General features: G+C 48.2%; 1 protein-coding gene and 1 long non-coding RNA gene across 4 annotated transcripts in view; one reads left to right on the top strand and one right to left on the bottom strand.

Moving 5' to 3' along the window:
- The first annotated feature begins 375 nt into the window (after positions 1 to 375).
- The window catches only part of SLC44A2 (solute carrier family 44 member 2 (CTL2 blood group)), a 60,216-nt gene continuing 38,532 nt past the window's right edge, over positions 376 to 22,059 (top strand). Inside the window, exon 1 of one of the 3 annotated variants that reach the window (XM_083419863.1) lies at positions 376 to 722. In XM_083419863.1, coding sequence (XP_083275989.1) covers positions 671 to 722 — 52 coding nt within the window. In that variant the 5' untranslated portion in view covers positions 376 to 670. Of the gene's footprint in view, positions 723 to 18,684; positions 18,840 to 22,059 lie in introns of those variants that run through there. The other 2 variants (XR_014506290.1, XM_083419864.1) reach the window with 2 other exon arrangements.
- Positions 8,039 to 18,619, bottom strand: LOC310668031. The gene is made up of 3 exons (XR_014506560.1): positions 18,295 to 18,619; positions 16,268 to 16,313; positions 8,039 to 9,002 (listed from the first exon to the last, which is right to left on the bottom strand). It is a non-coding gene; the product is annotated as an uncharacterized lncRNA (long non-coding RNA).

Here is a 22,059-nt window from a genome sequence, read left to right as displayed (position 1 = left end):
ATCCCCTTCTCCTTGTGCCCTCCATCTTTCCCAACATCAGGGTCTTTTCCAGGGAGTCTACTCTTCTCATGAGGTGGCCAAAGTATTGGAGCCTCAGCTTCAGGATCTGTCCTTCTAGTGAGCACTCAGGGCTGATTTCCTTCAGAATGGATCGGTTTGATCTTCTTGCAGTCCATGGGACTCTCAAGAGTCTCCTCCAGCACCAGAATTCACTCGGAGATCACTCGGCTACGAGTGATCTCCAAAAGAAGATGTACGAGTGATCTCCAAAGAAGAAGATATTGATTGTCTAAGTCGTGGCGTGGAGAAGGGGAGCTTCAACCTCGCTGGCTCAGCAACCCACAAAGGCCCTCTCCCTCCCACACTTCCTCTCGCGGAGCCATTTCCCCGGGAGGAAGCGGGTTTTTAAATGCACCGCGCAGCGCGGCTCGGCCGCCTCCCCGCTGCGGGCGCGCAAGACAAACGGATCCGCTTCTTCTGACGCCGGGACCGCCCCGCCGGGACCGCTAAGCGCAGGAAGGCGGCCGCGCCGAGGCAGGAAAGGGGCGGAGGGCCGTCGGGTGGGCCTGACTTCGCCGCACAGCCCAGGCAACGCTGCCTCTCTCCGCCTCCTCGCAGTCCCCCGGCGGCGCCTGCAGCAGCAGCAGAAGCGCTCTCCGTCCCGGCAGCGATGGACGGCGAGCCGAGCGGCAAGGAGTCCGACGACGCCGACCAAGCTTACGGTAAAGGAGGATGCGCGGGAAGATTGCGCGCGGAGGGATCCCTCCGGCCGGGGCTCGCACCGAGGACCTTCCTTCCTCCCTTCCCCTCCCGCCAGCCGCTGCGACAATGGCGCCTGCCCCTTGTGAGGGGCTTTGCTGGTGGTGGCTCTGCCCGGCTAGGGCGTCGGCCCAAGGCGGGGTGGCTCCTCAGACCCCGGGCTCGAGCGGCCTCCGCCTTCTCCCCTCGGCGCTGCTTCCAGCAAATAGGCAGGCGCCCGCTACCTGAAATCCAGGGCAGGTGGATGAGTCGTAGCCCCTCTCCCAGGTAACAGGTGTGGCCCGACGAGGAAGGGAAAGGGGTTGCTGGTTTCTTCTTTTTTTGCCGGGGGCGGGGGGGAGAGAAGATATATTGCTTTGTTTGTAGTTTCCCTCTATAGCAGTGCTTCCCAACCTTTTTTGGCCATGCCCCACCTAAGCGTCTCTAAAAATCCTGATCCCATCCCCACCGCCACCCCTGAGACATATAATTCTTATTATTCAAAAAGCAAAGTCCTTTTCACGTGGAGGAAGCCTAAAAGACCATTCACTGTTAATAACTCATTCTGGAATATCCCCCCTTAAAAATCAAATTGTGCCCCACATTGGGAACCAGGGGTCTATAGGTAGCAACCTGTTACCTGGGGCAGGATAGGAAGTGCGGGTGCCAACTTGAAATTTTATTTATGCTTTTCAGGTTTATACATTTCACTAATTTTGCAATCGTTTTGACATTTCAAAACTTGACTTCCTTGAATAAACTGGGGGGGGGACCCAGGTAAACCCCGCCTCGCATAATCAAACACAAGATGTGGACCACGCACACCATTTGAATGGCAATGCCCATCAACTTTTGGGCGGAGCGGTCCCCTCAAATGTTTTATTGGGGGTGGCAAAGGGACCTCAGCCCCTAGGAGTTGACTCCTATGGCGGGGGGGGGGGGCTTTCTCATCTCCCTGTGACCACCAGCTCCCTCCCAATGCGAGGTGGGCTGACTGTTGTTTGGGTGTTCATCACTGTCCTCTTGTCTCAGGCAATTTCTGATTCTCCATTGGCCCAGGAATGTCTCCTGGTCTCCCTGGCTAGTCTTGTGAACCGTTCAGTGGCGTAGCGTGGGTTGTCAGCACCCGGGGCAAGGCAAGTAATTTGCGCCCCCTAACCCGTGGATTTTAGCACTCAGAGAGCTGCGAGTGGGAGCACGCCCCCCCCAGATGTTGCGCCCAGTGCGGCCGGCCCCCCCCCTGCACCCCCACGCTACGCCACTGGAACCGTTAGATGAGCAAATTGATTATGGCATGGATTTCTTGAGGACCACGAACTTTATGGACTGCAGCTTACGCCACAATCGGCATCCAGTTGCCCCAAGAGTCTTTGTTGCCTTTTCCGCAACAGACTAAGGGGGCTGCCGTCTGGCCAGAGATGTATGAGAACCTCTATATAAACAGGAAGCAAACAGAAGCTGTGAAAACAGCAGTGCTTGTGGGTGACGAAGCGTCTTAGCAGGCAAGGTTTTTTTTCAAACGCTGGGGGAGGAGGGCATTTATCTCTGCCCACTGGCTTGAAGGAGTTCTCTTCTGATTTAAACTACTGCAAAACAGTGGTTCTCCAAGGGTGTGGCAGGAGAGGATGGCAAGTGTGACGGGGAAGATTCTAGAGAGATCAAAGAAACATTTAAACATTTCTGAGTAGTGTGGATGTACAATCAGAAACAGTATCTACTCCTCTCTTGAAAAGAATTGGCTATTCTTCTACAGTTCTTCATGACATCTTGTGAACAGGGATTTTCAGCTCTGATAAATATGAAAGATCAGAAAAGAGAAAGTATTTTTTGTGGTGATGAGGACATGAGGGTTTGTCTCAAATTGGACCTCATAGAAATGAGATTACGGTACCTGGCAAAATAATAATAATAATTTATTATTTATACCCCACCTATCTGGCTGGGTTTCCCCAGCCACTCTGGGTGACTTCCAACAGAATATTAAAATACAATAGCCTAAAGCAAGCTTGCACCTCTCATTGAGTTTGTATACATACTTAAGGTGCATATGTAAGAGGTTTGTTTAATCATTACATTTTGGGAATGATTCATGTTATTATGTAGCTGCATTGTTTTATACTCCCCAGATGTCCCATGATCATATTAAAAAGCAGCTGTGTTTGATGTTATAAATCAAGCAGTGCTAGTTGTTGTTTCTTTTTGTTGTGCAATGTATTTCTTATCAAGAAAAGGGTCAATGTGGCACAAGCAAATTTTTATTCTGAAAGTGTGGCCCAGGGAAAAAAGTTTGAGAACCTCTGAACTAGAGCAGCAAGCGGCTCTCTTTTATCTAGGCTCCATCAAAAGGCCTTTTCTAAACTCACCGTCTGAAGCGGATTAAAGAAGTGATAGAGGAGAGTGAGGCTGAATTGGTTGATTGTAAGCTACTTACAGGGACGCGGGTGGCGCTGTTCGAAAGCACGCAGTGCAAGTAGATAAATAGATACCGCTCTGGCGGGAAGGTAAACAGCATTTCCGTGCGCTGCTCTGGTTCACAAGAAGTGGCTTAGTCATGCTGGCCACATGACCCAGAAGCTATATGCCGGCTCCCTCGGCCAATAAAGCGAGATGAGCACCACAACCCCAGAGTCGTCCGCGACTGGACCTAACAGTCAGGGGACCCTTTACCTTTAAGCTACTACATTAGGGGGTCCGTACCAGGAGGTCCTGTGCCCAAATATGGTACACGAGGGGGCAGTCTGCCCCTTCCACCAGTGCCAACCAGAAAGGAAAGGGTTTTGTTGTGGCCACAGAACGGCACTTTGGATGGCTGGCCCAATTCCCCTTGCTCAACTGTTCAAATTCTCCACTGAAGGCCCCCAGTACTGGCACTTGCTACCCTGACTCTAGTTGCCGCTCTCAGAGCAATGTGGGCAGTGGGAGTTCCCCTTTCCTTGAAGGAAGTGTTGTTGTGCTTACATCATGTGATGAAGATGTAGACATGACCAGTGGGGTGCCAGGCGGACTCCTTTAAGGCCTTTCGCCTCTGTTTTAGTGAGTTGCTTTCCCTCTGAGTTGTGCTTCGCTCTGGGTTTCTCTCTCTCTCTCTCTCTCTCTCTCTCTCTCTCTCTCTCACACACACACACACACACACACACACGGCTGTGCTGCCTTTCTTCCACCCACATCCGCCCTGAAACCATTCTTGCTTCTAATCACCCTCCTCACGCATGACTTCACTTTCTTTTTCTTAAGACAATAGCTTGGGCAATGACTGGATCATGCCTCACCAGCTGAGGAGCACAAGCTGCGACAGCCATGCAGTGTTAGAAACTCAGATATATAAGCTAGGAACCAAACGGCTCCTTAAAACCAAGGTTACAGTCGCCAAAACAGAACATTTAGGGAAGCTTTTAATATTTGATGAATTATTGTATTTTAATATTTTGTTGGAAGCCGCCGAGAGTGCCTGGGGAAACCCAGTCAGATGGGCGGGGTATGTATGTATGTACAGTGCTACCTCAGGTTACATACGCTTCAGGTTACAGACTCCACTAACCCAGAAATAGTACCTCAGGTTAAGAATTTGCTTCAGGATGAGAACAGAAATCGTGCTGCGGCAGCGCAGCAGCAGCAGCAGGAGGCCCCATTAGCTAAAGTGGTGCTTCAGGTTAAGAACAGTTAGGAACGAATTAAGTACTTAACCCGAGGTACCACTGTATGTATGTACGTACGTATGTATGTATGTATGTACGTATGTACGTACAAACAAACAAACAAACAAACAAATAAATATAATATAAATTATTATTAGAACATCTAGTTGCCATTTTGGGGTAAGACAGCTCTAAAGTCTTATTTGTCAAAGGATGGACTGACTGTGTTTGGTTCTCAGTCAAACATCTGGCTAGTTCAGAGGACAACCAGGAGCTAGGTTAAGAGCTTTGAGAACTTAATGAAGAATTTCACTTGATCCAGGGACAGTACACATAGATTTTGGCCTATTCCTACCTTTTCCCCCCTTAATGCTGACTGCTCCTGCTCAGGCTGCACAGAAAAAGCAAATTGGTTCCTGAAATTCAATCTGATCGTTGATTGTGCAGATAAAATATAACTGATAAAATTCTACAGGAGCAGGTATTAATGTGTGAACACAGTCCAGATCCAATGATCCGCAGATGGTAGAGATGTCAGGCACCATTCTGGCGCCCAGGCATCTTCACTTGGTCGCAGGTGATCATGGCTGAGTGGGGATTCGAAACTTGGTCTCCCGGGTCCTAGTCCAACATGCCAGGGGTCAGCAAACTTTTTCAGCAGGGGGCCGGTCCACTGTCCCTCACACCTTGGGGGGGGGGGCTAGACTATTTTTTTTGGGGGGGGGGAAATGAACAAATCCCTATGCCCCACAAATAACCCAGAGATGCATTTTAAATAAAAGGACACATTCTACTCATGTAAAAACACGCTGATTCCCGGACCGTCTGCAGGCCGGATTGAGAAGGCGATTGGGCGGGATCCAGCCCCCGGACCTTAGCTTGCATACCCATGTGCTAAGTACTATACCACACTGACTTTCATTTAAAAGCATTTTAAAAAATAGAAAAGGAACATTGAGGCAGGGGAGGAGAGGAGAGGGAGAGAGAAAGAGAGAGGGAGAGAGAAAGAGAGAGTGAGTGAGAGAGAGAGAGAGAGAGAGAGAGAGAGAGAGAGACTGTCTTTAACCCTTTCACCACTGGCAGTTTTTATCTGAAATCCTGCCTTAGCTGCTTCTCCCACAAGGGAGAAAAAGCAGCTTGTGAAGGTTGATTTTCAGCAGAGAAATTGCTGGAAGGGAAAGGCTTGCAAAGCAGCCCCTTGGCACACCAATGGATGTGTCCATTCCAGATTGCAGCGTTAGAGGCTGCGTTTTGTACCCACAACAAAACACCTCAGGGGAAAACTGCTATACTGTACCTTGGCACCGTGTGTATGTAGCTTGCCCTATATCAGGGGTCTGGAACCCGCGGCTCCGGAGCCGCATGTGGCTCTTTTACACCTTTGCTGCGGCTCCAGGGTGGATACTAGCGAGGAGAGGAGGAGCATTGTGCGCCCCGACACTCCCCACTGTGGCTGGCGCTGTACTGGCTGTGATGTCACATGGGGGCGGTGCGTGCGTTACGCACCGTCCCGACGTCACCTTCCCGCCCGCCGCGGCTCCCAGTTGTTTTTCCGGAAACGGGTCCAAGTGGCTCTTTTTGTCTTAAAGGTTGCAGACCCCTGCCCTATATTGTGCCACCTAGAAGCAGTTTCTCAAGTAAAAACAGGACGAGAAAAGATAGGAAGGAGAGTTTCTTAAAAGAGCGAGGTGCCCCGCCTCAAGCCTGACTCAGGGAATAAGATTCTGGGCTTCCAGTTCTCGCATGCAAGGGAGCTGGTTGCTATTGCTCTCTGACAGGGGAGGTGCAGTGCTGAGAGGCACTCACTCCTTGCTGAGTCCTGGCACTGAAGGAGAAACAAAAGTGCCCCCTGGTCAGGTCTGCCAGCTGGCTGATGTACAGCAGGATGCTTAATGCTTCTCTCTGCCCATTGCACCTGTCCCCCAGTGGCCTCTTGACCTCAAGCAAACAAAGAAACAAGACTGGGACATCCATAAACTCTTGTGCTGTCTCTTCTGAGACTGGGTTGCCAGGCTCCATAGAGGACCCTAAACTGGGCCTTTATTAGTTATCTCAAAACAGGGTGGGACGCGGGTCGCGCTGTGGGTTAAAGCCTCAGCGCCTAGGGCTTGCCGATCAAGAGGTCGGCAGTTCGAATCCCCGCAGCGGGGTGCGCTCCCGTTGTTCGGTCCCAGCACCTGCCAACCTAGCAGTTCGAAAGCACTCTCGGGTGCAAGTAGATAAATAGGGACCGCTTACTAGCGGGAAGGTAAACGGCGTTTCCGTGTGCGGCTCTGGCTCGCCAGAGCAGCGATGTCACGCTGGCCACGTGACCCGGAAGTGTCTCCGGACAGCGCTGGCCCCCGGCCTCTTTGAGTGAGATGGGCGCACAACCCTAGAGTCTGTCAAGACTGGCCCGTATGGGCAGGGGTACCTTTACCTTTACCTTTTTTACAAAACAGGGTGGATTTGATTTAAATAAAATCAAATCGATTAAAACCACAATTTAAATCATCATTTAAAACAACTAGACAGCAGGACTTGATTTAGTTTTTACAGTTATATCAAAAATTACTGATTTGGTTATACTATTAGAAATATATAAGACAGATAATTATGAAATTATTGTTAGGTTTAATAAGTTAACTGTTTATATTTGGACAACTTTTCTGCTGTATTTTAATGGAAGGAAAAATAATCATTAGTAACAATTTATTTAACTGAAACAATAACATTTTAGTATATGTATCCATGTTTGTTAACTGATGTGGTTCAATGGGTTTTTTGTTTTTTAAAAACACTTAAGACTGAGTTCTAGCACACATAGAAAACTCAAAACAAATCCTTATTTCCTGATGAATAGTCTTTGGACTATAGCAACAGCAACAAGATAGATAGATAAAAACTTTATTCGCATTAGCCAATGGCCATAGCAACAATAAAACAGTACAGTATATGCAGAAAGGGGAATTTGATATAAGAGCCCAATTTAAAGTCCTGAATCAGCAGTCAATTAGTGGCCCTCATTCTGATTGCCCCTGCTATGAACCTAGCAACCTTTGCTGTTATCTGCTCATTTTGATCTGATAGAAGAAAGGACATTGTGGCAGTGGTTGAGCGCCCTGGGATGGTTAGTACAAGTGGGGTGATGATCTCGTTCCTCAGGTCTTTCTAGAGAGTGCAGGACAGGAGGACGTGTGCCGCTGTGTCGGTGCTACCGTCTCCACAGGGGCAAAGACGTTTCTCAGGCGGGATCTTTTGGAATTGACCCTCAAGTACCGCAGATGGCAAAACATCCAGTCTTGCAAGTGTAAAAGCATGTCTGTATTTTGGGATAATAAGTTTGTGCAGATAAGGGGCCAGCGAATCAAAATGGAAAGGTGGAAAATGAACATACCAAGGGCAGAATTTCCTTATAGTGGCCAGGTTGTTCCGATGCTTGATATCTTTTAGACGTTGACCAATTAGACTGTTTGCTTTAGTAGGGCCCATAGCGAGCAGGTGTTGTGGGGATAGCGCCTTTGGACTATAATGTAACTTAAATAGAAAACTATCTTTAGAAAGATTTTTCCTCCAAAAGCATTTTATTTTAAAAATCCGATTTGAATAAAGAAAATCTGTTTTTTAATATATTTTTTTAATCATTTATTTTTAGCCACCCTGCCTCAAAATGAGAATTTCAGCAGCTGTTGCTTCTTAACATCACCGGTAGCCTGGTAGAACAATGCTTCCTGAACCACCCTGAATTTATATAGGGTGGTATATAAATTCAATAAATAATAATAAAAACAAAAACAAGGCTTGATGTGACAGCGGGATCCATCGCTGGAATCCTTTTCAAATATTAAAGCAGCAAATGGAATAGGGATAGCAGAGATGCATTTTAACTCCTCCCCTTGCTGTTTTCCCAATCAAAACCATCCTCCCAGAGTTATCTCTCAAGATAAGCTAACAGCAAGTTCTGAGTGGTTAGGAGGGGAGGATTTTGATGAGGGGAATGGGTCCAATTTGGTCTGCTCCCCGCTCTGCACCCCACTGATTGCTTTTCAACTTTGAAAAAAGAATCTAGGTGGTCTAGTTGCAGGTCTCTGATATACAGCTGCAAGAATTGCACTTTCTGCTTCTCTTTCCTTACACCTTCAGTGAGACTACAGAGCTTTCTCCCTGTGATTTGGCACAAGGAGTGTGCCAAGAAGACCTGGAGTAGTTGTTAGAACCAGCAAAGGGCTCCATCAAGCAATTGGTGGGTCTTTTGATCATGGCTGAGCAGCCGATAAAAGCCTTAAAAGCTGTCTAGAAGCACATTTGCTCCTTTTAATTAGCTAAGCCATTTTCCATTTAGCTCCTCATCTGTTTTGTCAGCCTCATGACAAGTGTGTGGGAGGGCTCTTCTCCTGCCCTCCCAGGAGGAGGAAGCTGCCGCCTCCAGATGGGTTGGAGAGTTTGGGAATGTTGAAAGCAGCTGAAACTTCGACATTTGCACATGTGAAATTTGCATTCTGTTTGCAAGCAGCAAAACAGAAATTTGCAGTGTGTTCGTGTGTGCCTGATACCTACCGGGTTTTCCTGAAAGTGTTTTATTTTACACTTGTATCATTTGTGACTGGTTGAAGTTGCTCTCGTGGTGCATGCTTCTCCTAAGTACAAGGACTTTAAAAAAAGAGAGAGCTTTCATGTCACAGAGCAACACTCACTCTTGCTATATAGACAACAAGCTGCATTGTCTGTAGCCACAGAATCTGCATGCAGTTTGGGGCCAAAAAGACACCCTGTGTGTCAGTGTTGGGCGGCTGCTGATTCCCAACAAAGCAGGGCTGGAAAAGCGGGTAGAGCTTTGAGGCAGAGCATTGGCAAGCAAGAATGGAGGAGCTCACTAATTCCCCTGACTCATACTTTCCCCATGGAAACTGATACTCGCCCCCAAGCTGTGTTTCTTTGGTGAGACACCATTCCTGGATGTATCCCCTGCTAGGCTTAAAAGCATTTGTGGAGTGGAGGAGGGACATGGCTTCCCCCCGCCATGGGCCTTCTTGTTTGTCCCTCTCTGCTTTGTAGGGATGCACCCCGGGTTCTGGGTTCTACCATCACATTTAGCTTGCCCCTCCATCCTTCCTTGCCTCCAGCTCCCATGGCTGCTAATGCCTCTTGGAGTGGTCCTTGATTTTCTCCTCTACTCACCTGTTGCCTTCTCCTTCCCTTTGTTGGGCAACTTGACCCACATGGTGAGAACATGCAGTGCCAAGAAGAGTGGCAAGGCAGGATTCTGGGCCGAGTCTGGATGCCCATTTTGTGGATTTCCTGAAGGATTGTAACTTAGACAGATCAAATAATATTGGCATACAAGACCCTAGAGTCAAACACTGGATTCTCTCGCCTTGTTGAAGTTCCCATTGGAGCAGGGTAGAGAGGACCAAGGGAGATGGAACTATCCAAGTGGACTCTGGTAGAAGGGCCTAAGCCAGGCTTCCTCAACCTTGGCCCTCCAGATGTTTTGAGACTACAATTCCCATCATCCCTGACCACTGGTCCTGCTAGCTAGGGATCATGGGAGTTGTAGGCCAAAAACATCTGGAGGGCCAAGGTTGAGGAAGCCTGGCCTAAGCAGAGATTTTGGGGAACAGAGGCAGATTTAGGTGAGCGCAGCTGGTTCACCCAGACTGGACGCAAAGCCAAGATGGTGCTGCAGGGGGCGCCACAACAATGATGTAGAACAGAAGCTGAAAGGCAGGGTGTGTGTGTTGAATTCTGGTGAAGGACAGCTAGGGCTAACCTGGTGCAGCTGGTTTAAAAGGAGTTACCATGCAGCAGCAACAGGATGTCCAAACCCAGAGAGGCAGATGTGGCCCATCAGATATCCTGGCTCAGGGCAATGAGGACATGAGGCAGGAAGTAGCGCCTAGTCTTCCATGGTGCTAACCTCTGGTTTCCTCAGATGGTCTCTTCATAGGTTCCTCCCCTGAGTTTGCTAATTCCTGGCTTTGTCGTTTCACTTCCAGTATTTTTTTCTTACTAGTGGACGCCAGTGGTGTGTGTGAGTCATGGGCTGGCTCATAGCTGCATGGTCAAATGCAGGGGGTTCTTCTGTGGCAGCTTTCTGTCTTTCCTCACACTATTCTACCATTGATGGCTGGGGACACACTTGGTTTCCAAGAGCCATTGACCATTCCCTGGGCTTGATGGGAGTTGGAGTCCAGTGACTTATGGAGGGCCACATCTGTGTCCTATCTGCTGCCCAGTCCTGCAAATCGTGCCTTAAGACAAGAACATGATATGTCTCTGACAGTTTAAGACAGGGATTCCCAACCTTCTTTTTTAAAAAATAAATAAATCTGGTGCTGTATGTAGAACTCTAATAAACTTGTGGGCATCAGAAATACCTATGTTGCAGAAGAAAAGTGGGTGATGCTCAGACAAAACAAATAAACACAGACTGAAAGAAGACTCCAACAGCCTCCCCAACTGAACAACAGGTAAAAAGGTAAAGGACCCCTGGATGGTTAAGTCCAGTCAAAGGTGACTAGGGGGTTGCGGAGCTCATCTCGCTTTCAGGCTGAGGGAGCTGGCATTTGTCCACAGACAGCTTTCCGGGTCACGTGGCCAGCATGACTAAACTGCTTCTGGTGCAATGGGACACCGTGACGAGTGCCGGAGCACATGGAAACAGTGTTTACCTTCCTGCTGCAGCAGTACCTATTTATCTACTTGCACTGGCGTGCTTTTGAATTGCTAGGCTGGCAAGAGCTGGGACAGAGCAATGGGAGCTCACTCTGTTGCATGGATTTGAACCAGCAACCTTCCACTTAGCAAGCTCAAGAGGCTCAGTGGTTTAGACCACAGCGCCACCCACTGCCCCACAACAACAACCCCCACAAGTGCCAAAACCTCATTTTTAAAGAATAACAACATTGGGATGAGAGTGGATTATTGGGGGTTTCAGCGGGGGGGGTTGAATTTCCAATGGTATCCATCGCTATCTCAATGGGGACTCTTGTGCCAATATCTCAGAATGGTTTGATAAGGGTTTGTATCTTAAGTGTGTAAAGCCAGCAAGGAACAGCAGTTCTAAAATCAAATTATGCCCTGTAGGTAATTAAGTCAGGCCTCATCTAAGCACATAAAAAGATCCCTGTTGTATCAGGTCAAAGGCCTAAGACAAGTGCTGCAGCATCCTGCTCCTACAGAAATGTGAGCAAGACCTGAGCACACCCTCCTCATTTCCAGATACTGCTATTTAAAGATACACTGCCACCTTCTGCATGAGCTTAGTTAACAGCAAATGATTGTGCTTACTTGATGCTGTGCATGGAACTAAACAAAAGAGTTGGCCAAGAAGGAGAGCCGCTAAGAGCCAGTTTAGTCCTGCATCTAGATCAGTTACAGATATGGCTTAACTGTAGGTGAGTGTCCCTGGGTAATCCACTGCCTCTTGGCCACAGTTCTCCAATTTGTACAGTGGGACTGATAGGTAAAGGTAAAATAAATAAATAAATAAATAATCAATCAATCAATCAATCAATCAATCAGTGGGACTGATAGTGACTTGCCTAACTGGGTAAATGAGAGAAGTCTGTAAAGCACTTTGTATGGCAAAAAGCACTACAGAAATGACCGATAATAATTACAATTAAAGTTATTTGCTTTTACATACCTTGGGACTCTTGGGAAGACGTTTTCTCAGGCGGAGGGTGGGAAAAAGAGGGGGAAAGCATAGAACAAGATTTGTGAAGTCCCGATCAAGTAGTTTCACGATCTGATCCAGAGCTGCAGCTGGAGGAAGACCCCACTTGTACTAATAGTAGGTGCCACTGGCCATCTTGGGAGTTTCAGCGCATGTTCTGCATTGCTGATGTTCAAGCAATCTACACAAATGAGACCTAACAAGTAGCGTTTTACAAACAATAAAAGATGCATGAATCTGTTGACTTCATGGATGTTGCTATCAGCCCCAACACACGTCAGTTGACTTCCTGGGTAGTCTAGGGTGGGGGAGATGGGCAACTAACTGTTCTTCCTAAAAATAGATAGTGGGGTTGGGACTCTTGTTGTTGTGGCTCTCTGAGGAAGTGCTTCTGCCACACCTGTTCCAGTAAAGGAGATGTCAGCAGGAGTGCAGAGACCCAAACATGTGTGTTCTCATTCCCAAAAGATAGAAGAAGAAGAAGAAGAAGAAGAAGAAGAAGAAGAAGAAGAGGAGAGTTTGGATTTGATATCCCGCCTTTCACTCCCTTTAAGGAGTCTCAAAGCAGCTAACATTCTCCTTTCCCTTCCTCCCCCACAACAAACACTCTGTGAGGTGAGTGGGGCTGAGAGACTTCAAAGAAGTGTGACTGGCCCAAGGTCACCCAGCAGCTGCATGTGGAGGAGCGGAGACGCGAACCCGGTTCACCAGATTACGAGTCCACCGCTCTTAACCACTACACCACACTGGCTCTCAAAAGATAGGCAGAGGATATCAACTAAAGCCCTGGCTTGCTCTTCGGCCTTTACCAGCAAAAATCAACAGAAGAAGCTATTCACAGCGTGAATATAAGCATTAGCAGGAGATAATGTCTGCAGTTCAAGCTGTTGTTAATACACATAGTTTGATATAAAGTGGAGCTGTTATTCCAGGTTTGGCTGAGTTTTATTGTTTTATTTTTGTGCTGGTTTCACAGGGCTCATCCACACTTCTGTTTGGTCTGTGACTTCTTGTTCCATCACTTTCCCTGGGAAAACCCACTGCTGATTGCTGGAAATGTCAATTGGGTTTTCTGCAGATTGACGGTAGATGGGTCAAGACTGATGGGACAAGAGAAAACCCTCTTGGACCTATGACTATGATTTGCACAGGGCAAATGGAAGTGCAGATGAACACACAAGCTTGCAAAGTAGATAGCATGATATTTTATACTGGGAGATGGATATTGCAAATGGTTCTTATCTTGTACAGTGGTACCTCTGGTTAAGTACTTAATTCGTTCTGGAGGTCCATTCTTAACCTGAAACTGTTCTTAACCTGAAGCACCACTTTAGCTAATGGGGCCTCCCGCTGCTGCTGCGCCACCGCCACATGATTTCTATTCTCATCCTGAAGCAAAGTTCTTAATCCGAGGTACTATTCCTGGGTTAGCGGAGTCTGTAACCTGAAGCGTATGTAACCCGTGGTACCACTGTAACTTGAATTGTATTTTATACATGTTTTGAGTTGCTTTGTGGGGCCAAAAAGGCAGATTTGAATCTGTAAGCCCTTTAAAATATTCAGAAGATGTGAACTGTAGCCCACAAAATTCATATGGGGAAGCGTCATAGCTTAGTGCTTGTCCTGCTGGCTCTCTGAGGGGAAAGGCTGTGGCTCAGTGGTAGAGCTTATGCTCTGCATGCAAGAGGTGTCAGGCTCAAACATTGGTGTCTCCGGGTGGGACAGGAAAATACTTTTGCCTGAAACCCTGGAGAGCCTCTGTCAGTCTGTATTGATAATAATGAGCAATCTAGTGCCCTCCAGATGTTTTGGGCTACAGTTCCTATTGGCTTGCAGCCAGTAGGACCAAATGTCAGGGACAGGTAAAGGTAAAGGGACCCCTGACCATTAGGTCCAGTCGTGGCCGACTCTAGTGTTGTGGCGCTCATCTCGCTTTATTGGCCGAGGGAGCCGGCGTACAGCTTCCGGGTCATGTGGCCAGCATGACTAAGCCGCTTCTGGCGAACCAGAGCAGCACACAGAAACGCCGTTTACCTTCCCGCCAGAGCGGTACCTATTTATCTACTTGCACTTTGATGTGCTTTTGAACTGCTAGGTTGGCAGGAGCAGGGACCGAGCAACGGGAGCTCACCCCATCGCGGGGATTTGAACCGCCGACCTTCTGATCGGCAAGTCCTCGGCTCTGTGGTTTAACCCACAGCGCCACCAGATTAGGAACAGTCAGAAAAAGACTGGGGAAATGTATCCAAAGGCTCATCTGTAAGTGGCTATGAAACAAGATGAATGGAAACTGGGAGCAGTTCCCAGCAATGTTTACTTTGGGCTGATGGGTGCTTCCTATGAAGCTGAGCCCTTTGGGTCCTCTGACAATAGAACTTTTTCACAGCAGAATAACTTCCTTTTTCAGTGGCTGAAAATTGTGCTGCAGTTTGACCTGTCCTGACTCTTCTTTCCTGCACTTGGTATTTGCATTAAGAAGAAGGAGGCACATTGCAGCTGCAGTTGGTTGTTCGAACTAAATGGGGAAACCCTTCTTTTTAAGGACTGGGGGAAGTTGCCTAGTTTTGGTGGGTACCGCAAGGTTCTACCTGGCTGTCCTCTCTTAAGATTCATCCTTGCCCCCTTTGGTTAGAGAGCAGGGCTTTACTCTCGTTCTGGGCACAAAGAGAAGCTCTTTCTGCAGTGAAAGATTTCTGTGCCTTAGAATCCTCTCCCCCAAGTGGACCTGCAAAGTCACTTCCTTGCTTGTGTTTAATGTCATGGGAAAGTCTTTGGTTTACTATAGCTTTTCCTTTTTATTGGAAACTCAGAATCTTAGAAGTTCCTGCTGCTCTTTTGTATTAATAGAATCGTTCAACATTGGTAGTTTTAGCTGTTTTAATGGTGTTACTGTTCATGTTAGTCTCTTTCTGTGCTTCATTTTACATAAAAGTGACTTTTATTTATTTGTTTACTTACCTACTTGCAGCATTTATACCCTGCCCTTTAGCCAGAAAGGTGTGGATTAGGGGGGGAAACAGTCAAATAAGACAATCCCTGCCCTCAGGCTCACAATCCAGAAAGACATGACATGTGAGGAGAAAGGAATAGGAAGGAGGAAGCAAGCCCAAGCAGTTCTTAAAGTAACAGACAAGGTTCAGGTTGCCTAGCCCTTGATCAAGAGCAGCCCCTCCCCAAAGCACTCCCCCAGCCCCAAAATCAGAATCAGAGCTGTTGACAGCATTTGGGCCAGGAGGGCTGGGCATTTCCTGCCATACAGTTCTACCCCCAGAGAGATAAATACATTTCATAAATAAATGATCAGCTAACACATTCCCAGCATGGTAGCATATGCCATCCCATCATTGCAGCCGACTGTGGGCTGCTTTGATTGCTGCCCCAGAAACCAAGGCCTCCTAAGATGGATGTTTCCTTGCTGTTTTCATACCTGAGGCACAGGTTATCTAAAATTAGATAACACGCTTCACCCTTGCCTTCAGAAATATGCAGATATACTTTCTCAGTCTGTTCCTAGAATAATGGGCCGGCAGTCTCCTTGCAACTATGAGACAGCCCAGGGCTGGCATCCCACCTCCCCTTTGCCCAGCCAAACTGGTTTCAGATATAAGATTGTGCTTTCTAAGCAGTGGTGATGCAAACTGTGATAAGTACTGTGGGAGGCAGTGGAAGACAGGAGTGCCTGGCATGCTGTAGTCCATGGGGTCACGAAGAGTCGGACACGACAAAACAACAACAACAAAATGTAGAGTGGAAGGGGATTCAGATTCTCTTCCTCCACTAGAGGAGAAACTTCTAGCCCACACCCCTATGCTTGTCAGCTGTAGTGTAGGTTGCATCAGGAACTTCCAAGGCATTCTTAACACCCCCACCACTCCGCTGCTGCCATTGCCCATGCAATAAGAGAGATGGGTGGGCTCAAACTATCCCAAGAGAGGCATGGGATGTGTGGCCCCAAAGTCCACATCAACCCCTCGTGTAGTGCATGGCTGTTGCCTTGACATACAGTTCGAGGGTAACACCTATTCACAGTGGTGTGGAGACCTTGAGACCTTATGGAACGTGGGTGGTGCTGTGGTCTAAACCACCGAGCCTCTTGGGCTTGCCAATGATTGGCGGTTTGCTCTGTCCCAGCTCCTGCCAACAAACACTGGCTCCCTTGGCCTGAAAGCGAGATGAGCACCGCACCCCATATTCACCTTTGACTGAACTTAACCATCCAGGGGTCCTTTACCTTTACCTTGTTTAAGAGACCTTGAGTGTAACTGATCTGTACAACATGCAACCTAAAGAAAGAGACAATGATGTGCTTTAGTAAAGGAGGAATACACACACACACACACACACACACACACACACAAACACGGTTACAGTTCTGGAAGTGCCTGGGGCAACTTTCACTTCTACCAGAAACTCAGTGGATGGCTTGAAGCAAGCTGTTATCTCCTAGCTGCCAGTCCCCACTGTCTGCAAAACAAGGATAGCAGTGCTGGCCTTTACACACAGTGTGGTTGTAAGAGTGTCACATAATGTGTGAGAAGCATTTCCCATGCTCAGAAGTTGCATACATAATAAATGTGGAAGAGTATTATTCGGTGCAGGGCTGGAAAGTGTTTCAGATTCCTGGGTGATGTTCTTAGGTGTCAGTGCAAATTTCTAAGTGTCTGAGCATTCTGAGTCCATAGGATTTTCCCAGTCCTAATTGTTGGTTTTGGTTAATTTAATGAAAAGGCATCCTAGCATTGTTCATCTGGTCTGTTTATGGTAGTTTTACAACTTAAGCCAATAACATCTCCAACTCCAGTAAGGTAAGGGTAAAGGGATCCCTGACCGTTAGGTCTAGTCGTGAACAACTCTGGGGTTGCAGCGCTTATCTCGCTTTATTGGCCAAGGGAGCCGGTGTACAGCTTCCAGGTCATGTGGCCAGCATGACTAAGCCGCTTCTGGCGAACCAGAGCAGCGCACAGAAACGCTGTTTACCTTCCCTCTGGAGCAGTACCTATTTATCTACTTGCACTTTGATGTGCTTTCGAACTGCTAGGTTGGCAGGAGCAGGGACCGAGCAACGGGAGCTCACCCCGTAGTGTTTGACAATTTAAGGAGCAGCAAATCCTGGAAACTGCCCTAAGAACATAAGAAGAGCTTTGCTTGATCAAGCCAGTGGCCCATCTCCTCCAGCAATCACAGTGGCCAGCCAGATGCCCAGGAGAAGCCCACAAGCGGGATCTGAGCACTACAGTGGTTTCTAGCAAGTGGTATACACAGTGTGGATGAAAGAGAGTGTGGCTGGAAACACAGACCTGCCCATTGCTGGCAGCCCACGTTGGGCTTGTTCCTTCATCTTGCTGCATGTCTGCAACCCATGGGCTGCAGCCCACAAAGGGATGTACAGCAGCATTTCTCAAACTTGGTCCCCCAGCTGTTGTCAGACTACAACTCCCATCATCCCTACTGGTCCTGCTAGCTAGGGATAATGGGAGTTGTAGACCAGCAACAGCTGGAGACACAAGTTCGAGAAATAATACACTGATGTACACACACCCTTAGGGAACGCGGGTGGCGCTGTGGTCTAAACCACTGAGCTTCTTGGGCTTGCTGATCAGAAGGTTGGCGGTTCGAATCTCTGCGACAGGGTGAGCGCCCGTTGCTCGGTCCCAGCTCCTGCCAACCTAGAAGTTCGAAAGCACGCCAAACAGTGCAAGTAGATAAATAGGTACCTCTCTGGCGGGAAGGTAAACGGCTTTTCCGTGTGCTGCTCTGGTTTCCAGAAGCGGCTTAGTCATGCTGGCCACATGACCCGGAAAAACTGCCTGCGGACAAACGCCGCTCCCTCGGCCTGTAAAGCAAGATGAGCACCACAACCCCCAAGTTGTCTGCGACTCGTCCTTTACCTTTACCTTTTTACACACAACCTTACACACATTGCAACTGTGATTAACTCAAGGCGCCTGCTCAGTACCATACCAGTGCATCCTGGCCCCCTGGTTAGGTAGAAGCTGTAGGTGTGTGAGTGGTGGCTGTGGGAACCAGGCCTGGGGCAAAGTGAGTGAGTGTAGCTTGGAAGTGGAAAGAGAGAGGCAGAAGGGAAGATCGGGTGCCCAACAGAGGGAGCCTTGCATTCTTTAGACTGCTAGCCTGACATAATTATTTGTTCCAGATTGCTCAAGGCAATTACTTGGTTGAGAAAGTTTAGCTACTCGAAGGTCACACAGTGAGCTTGGTTGCTGGAAAAATATTTCAGCCCAGTGCCGCCGCCCCCCAGCCCACCTTTTCGGGATTGGCTTTCTTTTTCTTGGCTTGAACTTAAGGCGTTCTTTCTGAGCTGCTCAGTGAACAGGGAGCAACCCTGTTGGTTATGGAGAAGCGAGTCGCACGTGCAACGCCTCCCTTGTGCAAAAAGGCTTGGGACGGGGCGACTTTGATCCGGAGAGGGGTCTCTCGGAGGCAGCTTCCCTCCGGTCCGCTGCTTCTGCTGCTTTTCTGTAACAGTTCCTGGATTGGGGTGGGTGGAAAGGCGCCTCCGAATACTTTATTTGCAAATAAAGAAGCCTCGGTCGAGCCGGCTCTTTGCAAGGCAAGGGCGTGCCGCCTCTTTTTCTTTCCTCCAAATGTATTTTACAGGTTTGGCCAGTTGGGCCCCCGAGGCGCCTCATTGGGCGGTTGATCATCAGCTGACTGGGGAAGGAGGGAGGAGAAAGAGAGAGAGAGTGTGAGAGTGAGAGAAGGAGAGAAAGAAGGAAAGCAAGCCAGCGAGCAGGAGGGGAACTCGGCTGGGATGGCGAGGGAAGAGGAGAGTTACTATGGCAAGCATGGTAAGGCCGCCGGGCTGCCACCCCTGAGCCCTGCGACGAGGGAGGGAGTGCGGGCAGCAGGTGGCCACGCGCAGCCCCGCTATGGGGGCTTCGGCGTCCACCATCGGGAAGCTGCAAACCCTCGAGGCGGGGCTGGGCCTTGGGGCGCAAGGCAGCTCGGCCTTGGCGGCGTCTTCCCGAGCTGCCCCAAAGCGCGAGCTGCGCCAGATGCTGTTTGTGCAGCCCGGGTTGTAGCGCGCACCGCCGTCCCTCCCGTCTAAGACCGGCCACCGAGCAAGTCCAAATTCTGGGCAGAAAGAAGCGGCTGGCGCCAAACGCTTCGGTTCAATCAATGGGGCAGGGGGGAGGGGAACTAGTTCAGCTGCCGAATAAATAATAATAATAATTCCAGTGGGTGTGGGGAGGGCGCGAAGAAGGGTAGAGCCCCTTCCTCTCCTCCCGGGCTAGGGACGCCCCCAATGCGCCTCCAGGCAATTTTAAGTCCTTGCTGGTGCAATTTCTTTCTGCGCCTCTGGAGTGGAGGTTAGGAAACGGGCTTACTAAAAATACTACTCCCGCTGATCCACGCGTCCTCCCGGCCGTGGGTGCGCGCCTCTTACGGCGGGGCGCACCACCGGGCGCTCAGTTCTGCGTAACCTTAAACCGGATTGCCATCCCCAGCGGGGCTGCGAAGCTGCTCTGGAACGCAGGCGCCTTCTGGCAGTCCGGGGGAGCGCAGTAGCCGGGGAGGAATGTAGGCGAGCGGCCGCCTCCCCTGCCGAAAACGCGCGCCCGGTCTAAGCAGAGAAACTTGCGAGTTCCGGAAAGAATGCTTCCAAAACCACGCGCCGCTGTTCTCTCTCTTTGCGCACCCGCAGCAGAAGGGATGGGGGGGGGCAGGCAGAGGTTAACTATGGGGAAGGGAACCGGGATGTCCCTGCAAGGCTAAGGAACTACAAACTGTTGGCCGTGTACTGTATGTATACATATGTATGTATATATATATACACAGGTAGGTAGCCGTGTTGGTCTGCCTTAGTGGAAACAAAATAAAAAAAATTCCTTCCAGTAGCACCTTAGAGATCAACTAAGTTTGTTACTGGTATGAGCTTTCGTATCTGAAGAAGTGTGCATGCACACAAAAGCTCACACCAATAACAAACTTAGTTGGTCTCTAAGATGCTACTGGAAGGAATTTTTTTTTATTTTATATATACACAAACACACACAGTCACTTTGCTTATCCCAACTCCCTCCTCTGGCTGTTGGCTGGTGTACTCCTGGCTAATAATAATACTGTAATAATAATACTGGAGTGGGGAGGCAATTCATCACTTAAATGGCAACCATTTTTCAATAGGCCCCCTGGAACAAAGTATCCTGATAGTAGCAATAAAGTCTCCCCCTTCACATGTTCTCTGGGAATTGCCCATGGAGAAACAGTGACAGTGGTGCTGTCATTGCTGTTGGTTGTTTACTTTTATATATAACACCTTTTCTCCCAAGGAGGTAATTGGGACTGCAGCAATCAATTCATTGGCCGGATTAATTAATCGGAACATTTAAAACAACTTTAAAAAGTGCCCCAGATGAAATGAGCAGCAGGTTTAAATATATATCCATGCTTATAAAATTGGCAGGTGACTTTTGCATATCTTGAAAGAGGCAGATTCTGCCTTTTCTCACACACTGGAGAAATCTCTCTTCTGATACCTCTGCGGCAAATGCATGCCTCATCTGAAAACAAAGTGTTCTGCATCAGAAATATTGAAGGGCGTTTCTTCCCCAACACTGAACCATTTTCTTGAGCCTTTGTCCCCCAAGATAAAGCACAGTCTTTAAGCCTGGCTGATGGTGTTAGATGTCCATCAGAATAACCTCCTGCCCACCCCAAATGTCTAATAGAATATTTTGTACTCTCTTCTCCACAACATAGCCGAGGATGTTGTGCTTTATCTTAGCCTTATCTTACCACCAACACCTTAGTATAAAGTTATTTTCCATGGGATTACTTCCATACTAGCCCTTGTGCTGAATTCATTTGTTCATCCAGACTACATTGTTGCAAGTGAATTTAATTCATTTTAGCTGCTGGTTTTAATTATATTTTGATTTCTTAATAAAAACCAACCATTTTTAACTTTGCCTTAATTTTTGTCAACCGTTTTTCTGCTTGTGAGTAGTCGGAAAGTAATTTTGTTAAATAAATAAAATAATAAAATAAAATAAATATTGGCTACCTGGGGAGACTTCAAGTACCGGTAAGTCTTCCAGGACTTCTTTTACCACATTATGGCTACTATGTGGGGGCAAAGATGCTGAAGTGGAAGTGGCTTTTTCTTCTGGACGTACTTCGGAACTCAAGTCTATTTGATTACCCTTGGCAATCATCCCACCAGAAGTTAAATGAGTAGATCACTCATCAGTCCCCAACCCGCCTTTCCTAACAGGGAAAATTGGATATCCTCCAGTCTTCCCTTCACTGGCTGAGAGTGCTGCCAGTCCATAATTTCTTTGTGGCTCGTGCTAAGATCAGATCGTGAAGCTGAGGCTCCAATACTTTGGCCACCTCATGAGAAGAGAAGATTCCCTGGAAAAGACCCTGATGTTGGGAAAGATGGAGGGCACAAGGAGAAGGGGATGACAGAGGACGAGATGGTTGGATAGTGTTCTCGAAGCTACCAGCATGAGTTTGACCAAACTGCGGGTGGCAGTGGAAGACAGGAGTGCCTGGCGTGCTCTGGTCCATGGGGTCACGAAGAGTCGGACACAACTGAACGACTAAACAACAAGATCAGCCCCAGGCTAATTTTGTGCCACACTTGTATTCTGTATGAAACCTTGAATTGGGGTGGAAGGAATGACTAGTGGCTGTAGTTCTCAGGGCTGTGCCCAACTTCCTTTCTGCAAAGCCCCCAGAACTCCCCTGAAATAGAATGGCCGTTTTGGAATGCAAAGCTGAAGTAGAGAACTGTGTGTCCCTTTCTACCTCTCCCTGAAACCTGTGTTTTCTTGGAGACCTGTGGAAATGGAGTTTTCCACCCAGGACAGGAGGAGGTGTATATGCAAAGCCACATATAATGGGAACCGAACCAAGAATTTCCTCCAGCATGGAGAGGATGCATTTGCTCGAACTGCATTGGCAGTGAATACTCTGGCAGAACGAAACAAGAGAGTTGTTGAAAGAAATCAATAGAACAGTTGAATATCTGACCTTACCTCTAGCTCTGGAGTCCCCAGT

Source organism: Podarcis tiliguerta (genome assembly GCF_965153285.1).
Source record: "Podarcis tiliguerta genome assembly, chromosome: 17".
Taxonomy (NCBI): Eukaryota; Metazoa; Chordata; class Lepidosauria; order Squamata; family Lacertidae; genus Podarcis; species Podarcis tiliguerta.
The sequence above is the reverse complement of the archived record's forward strand: the minus strand, read 5'-3'. Positions and strand labels throughout refer to the sequence as shown.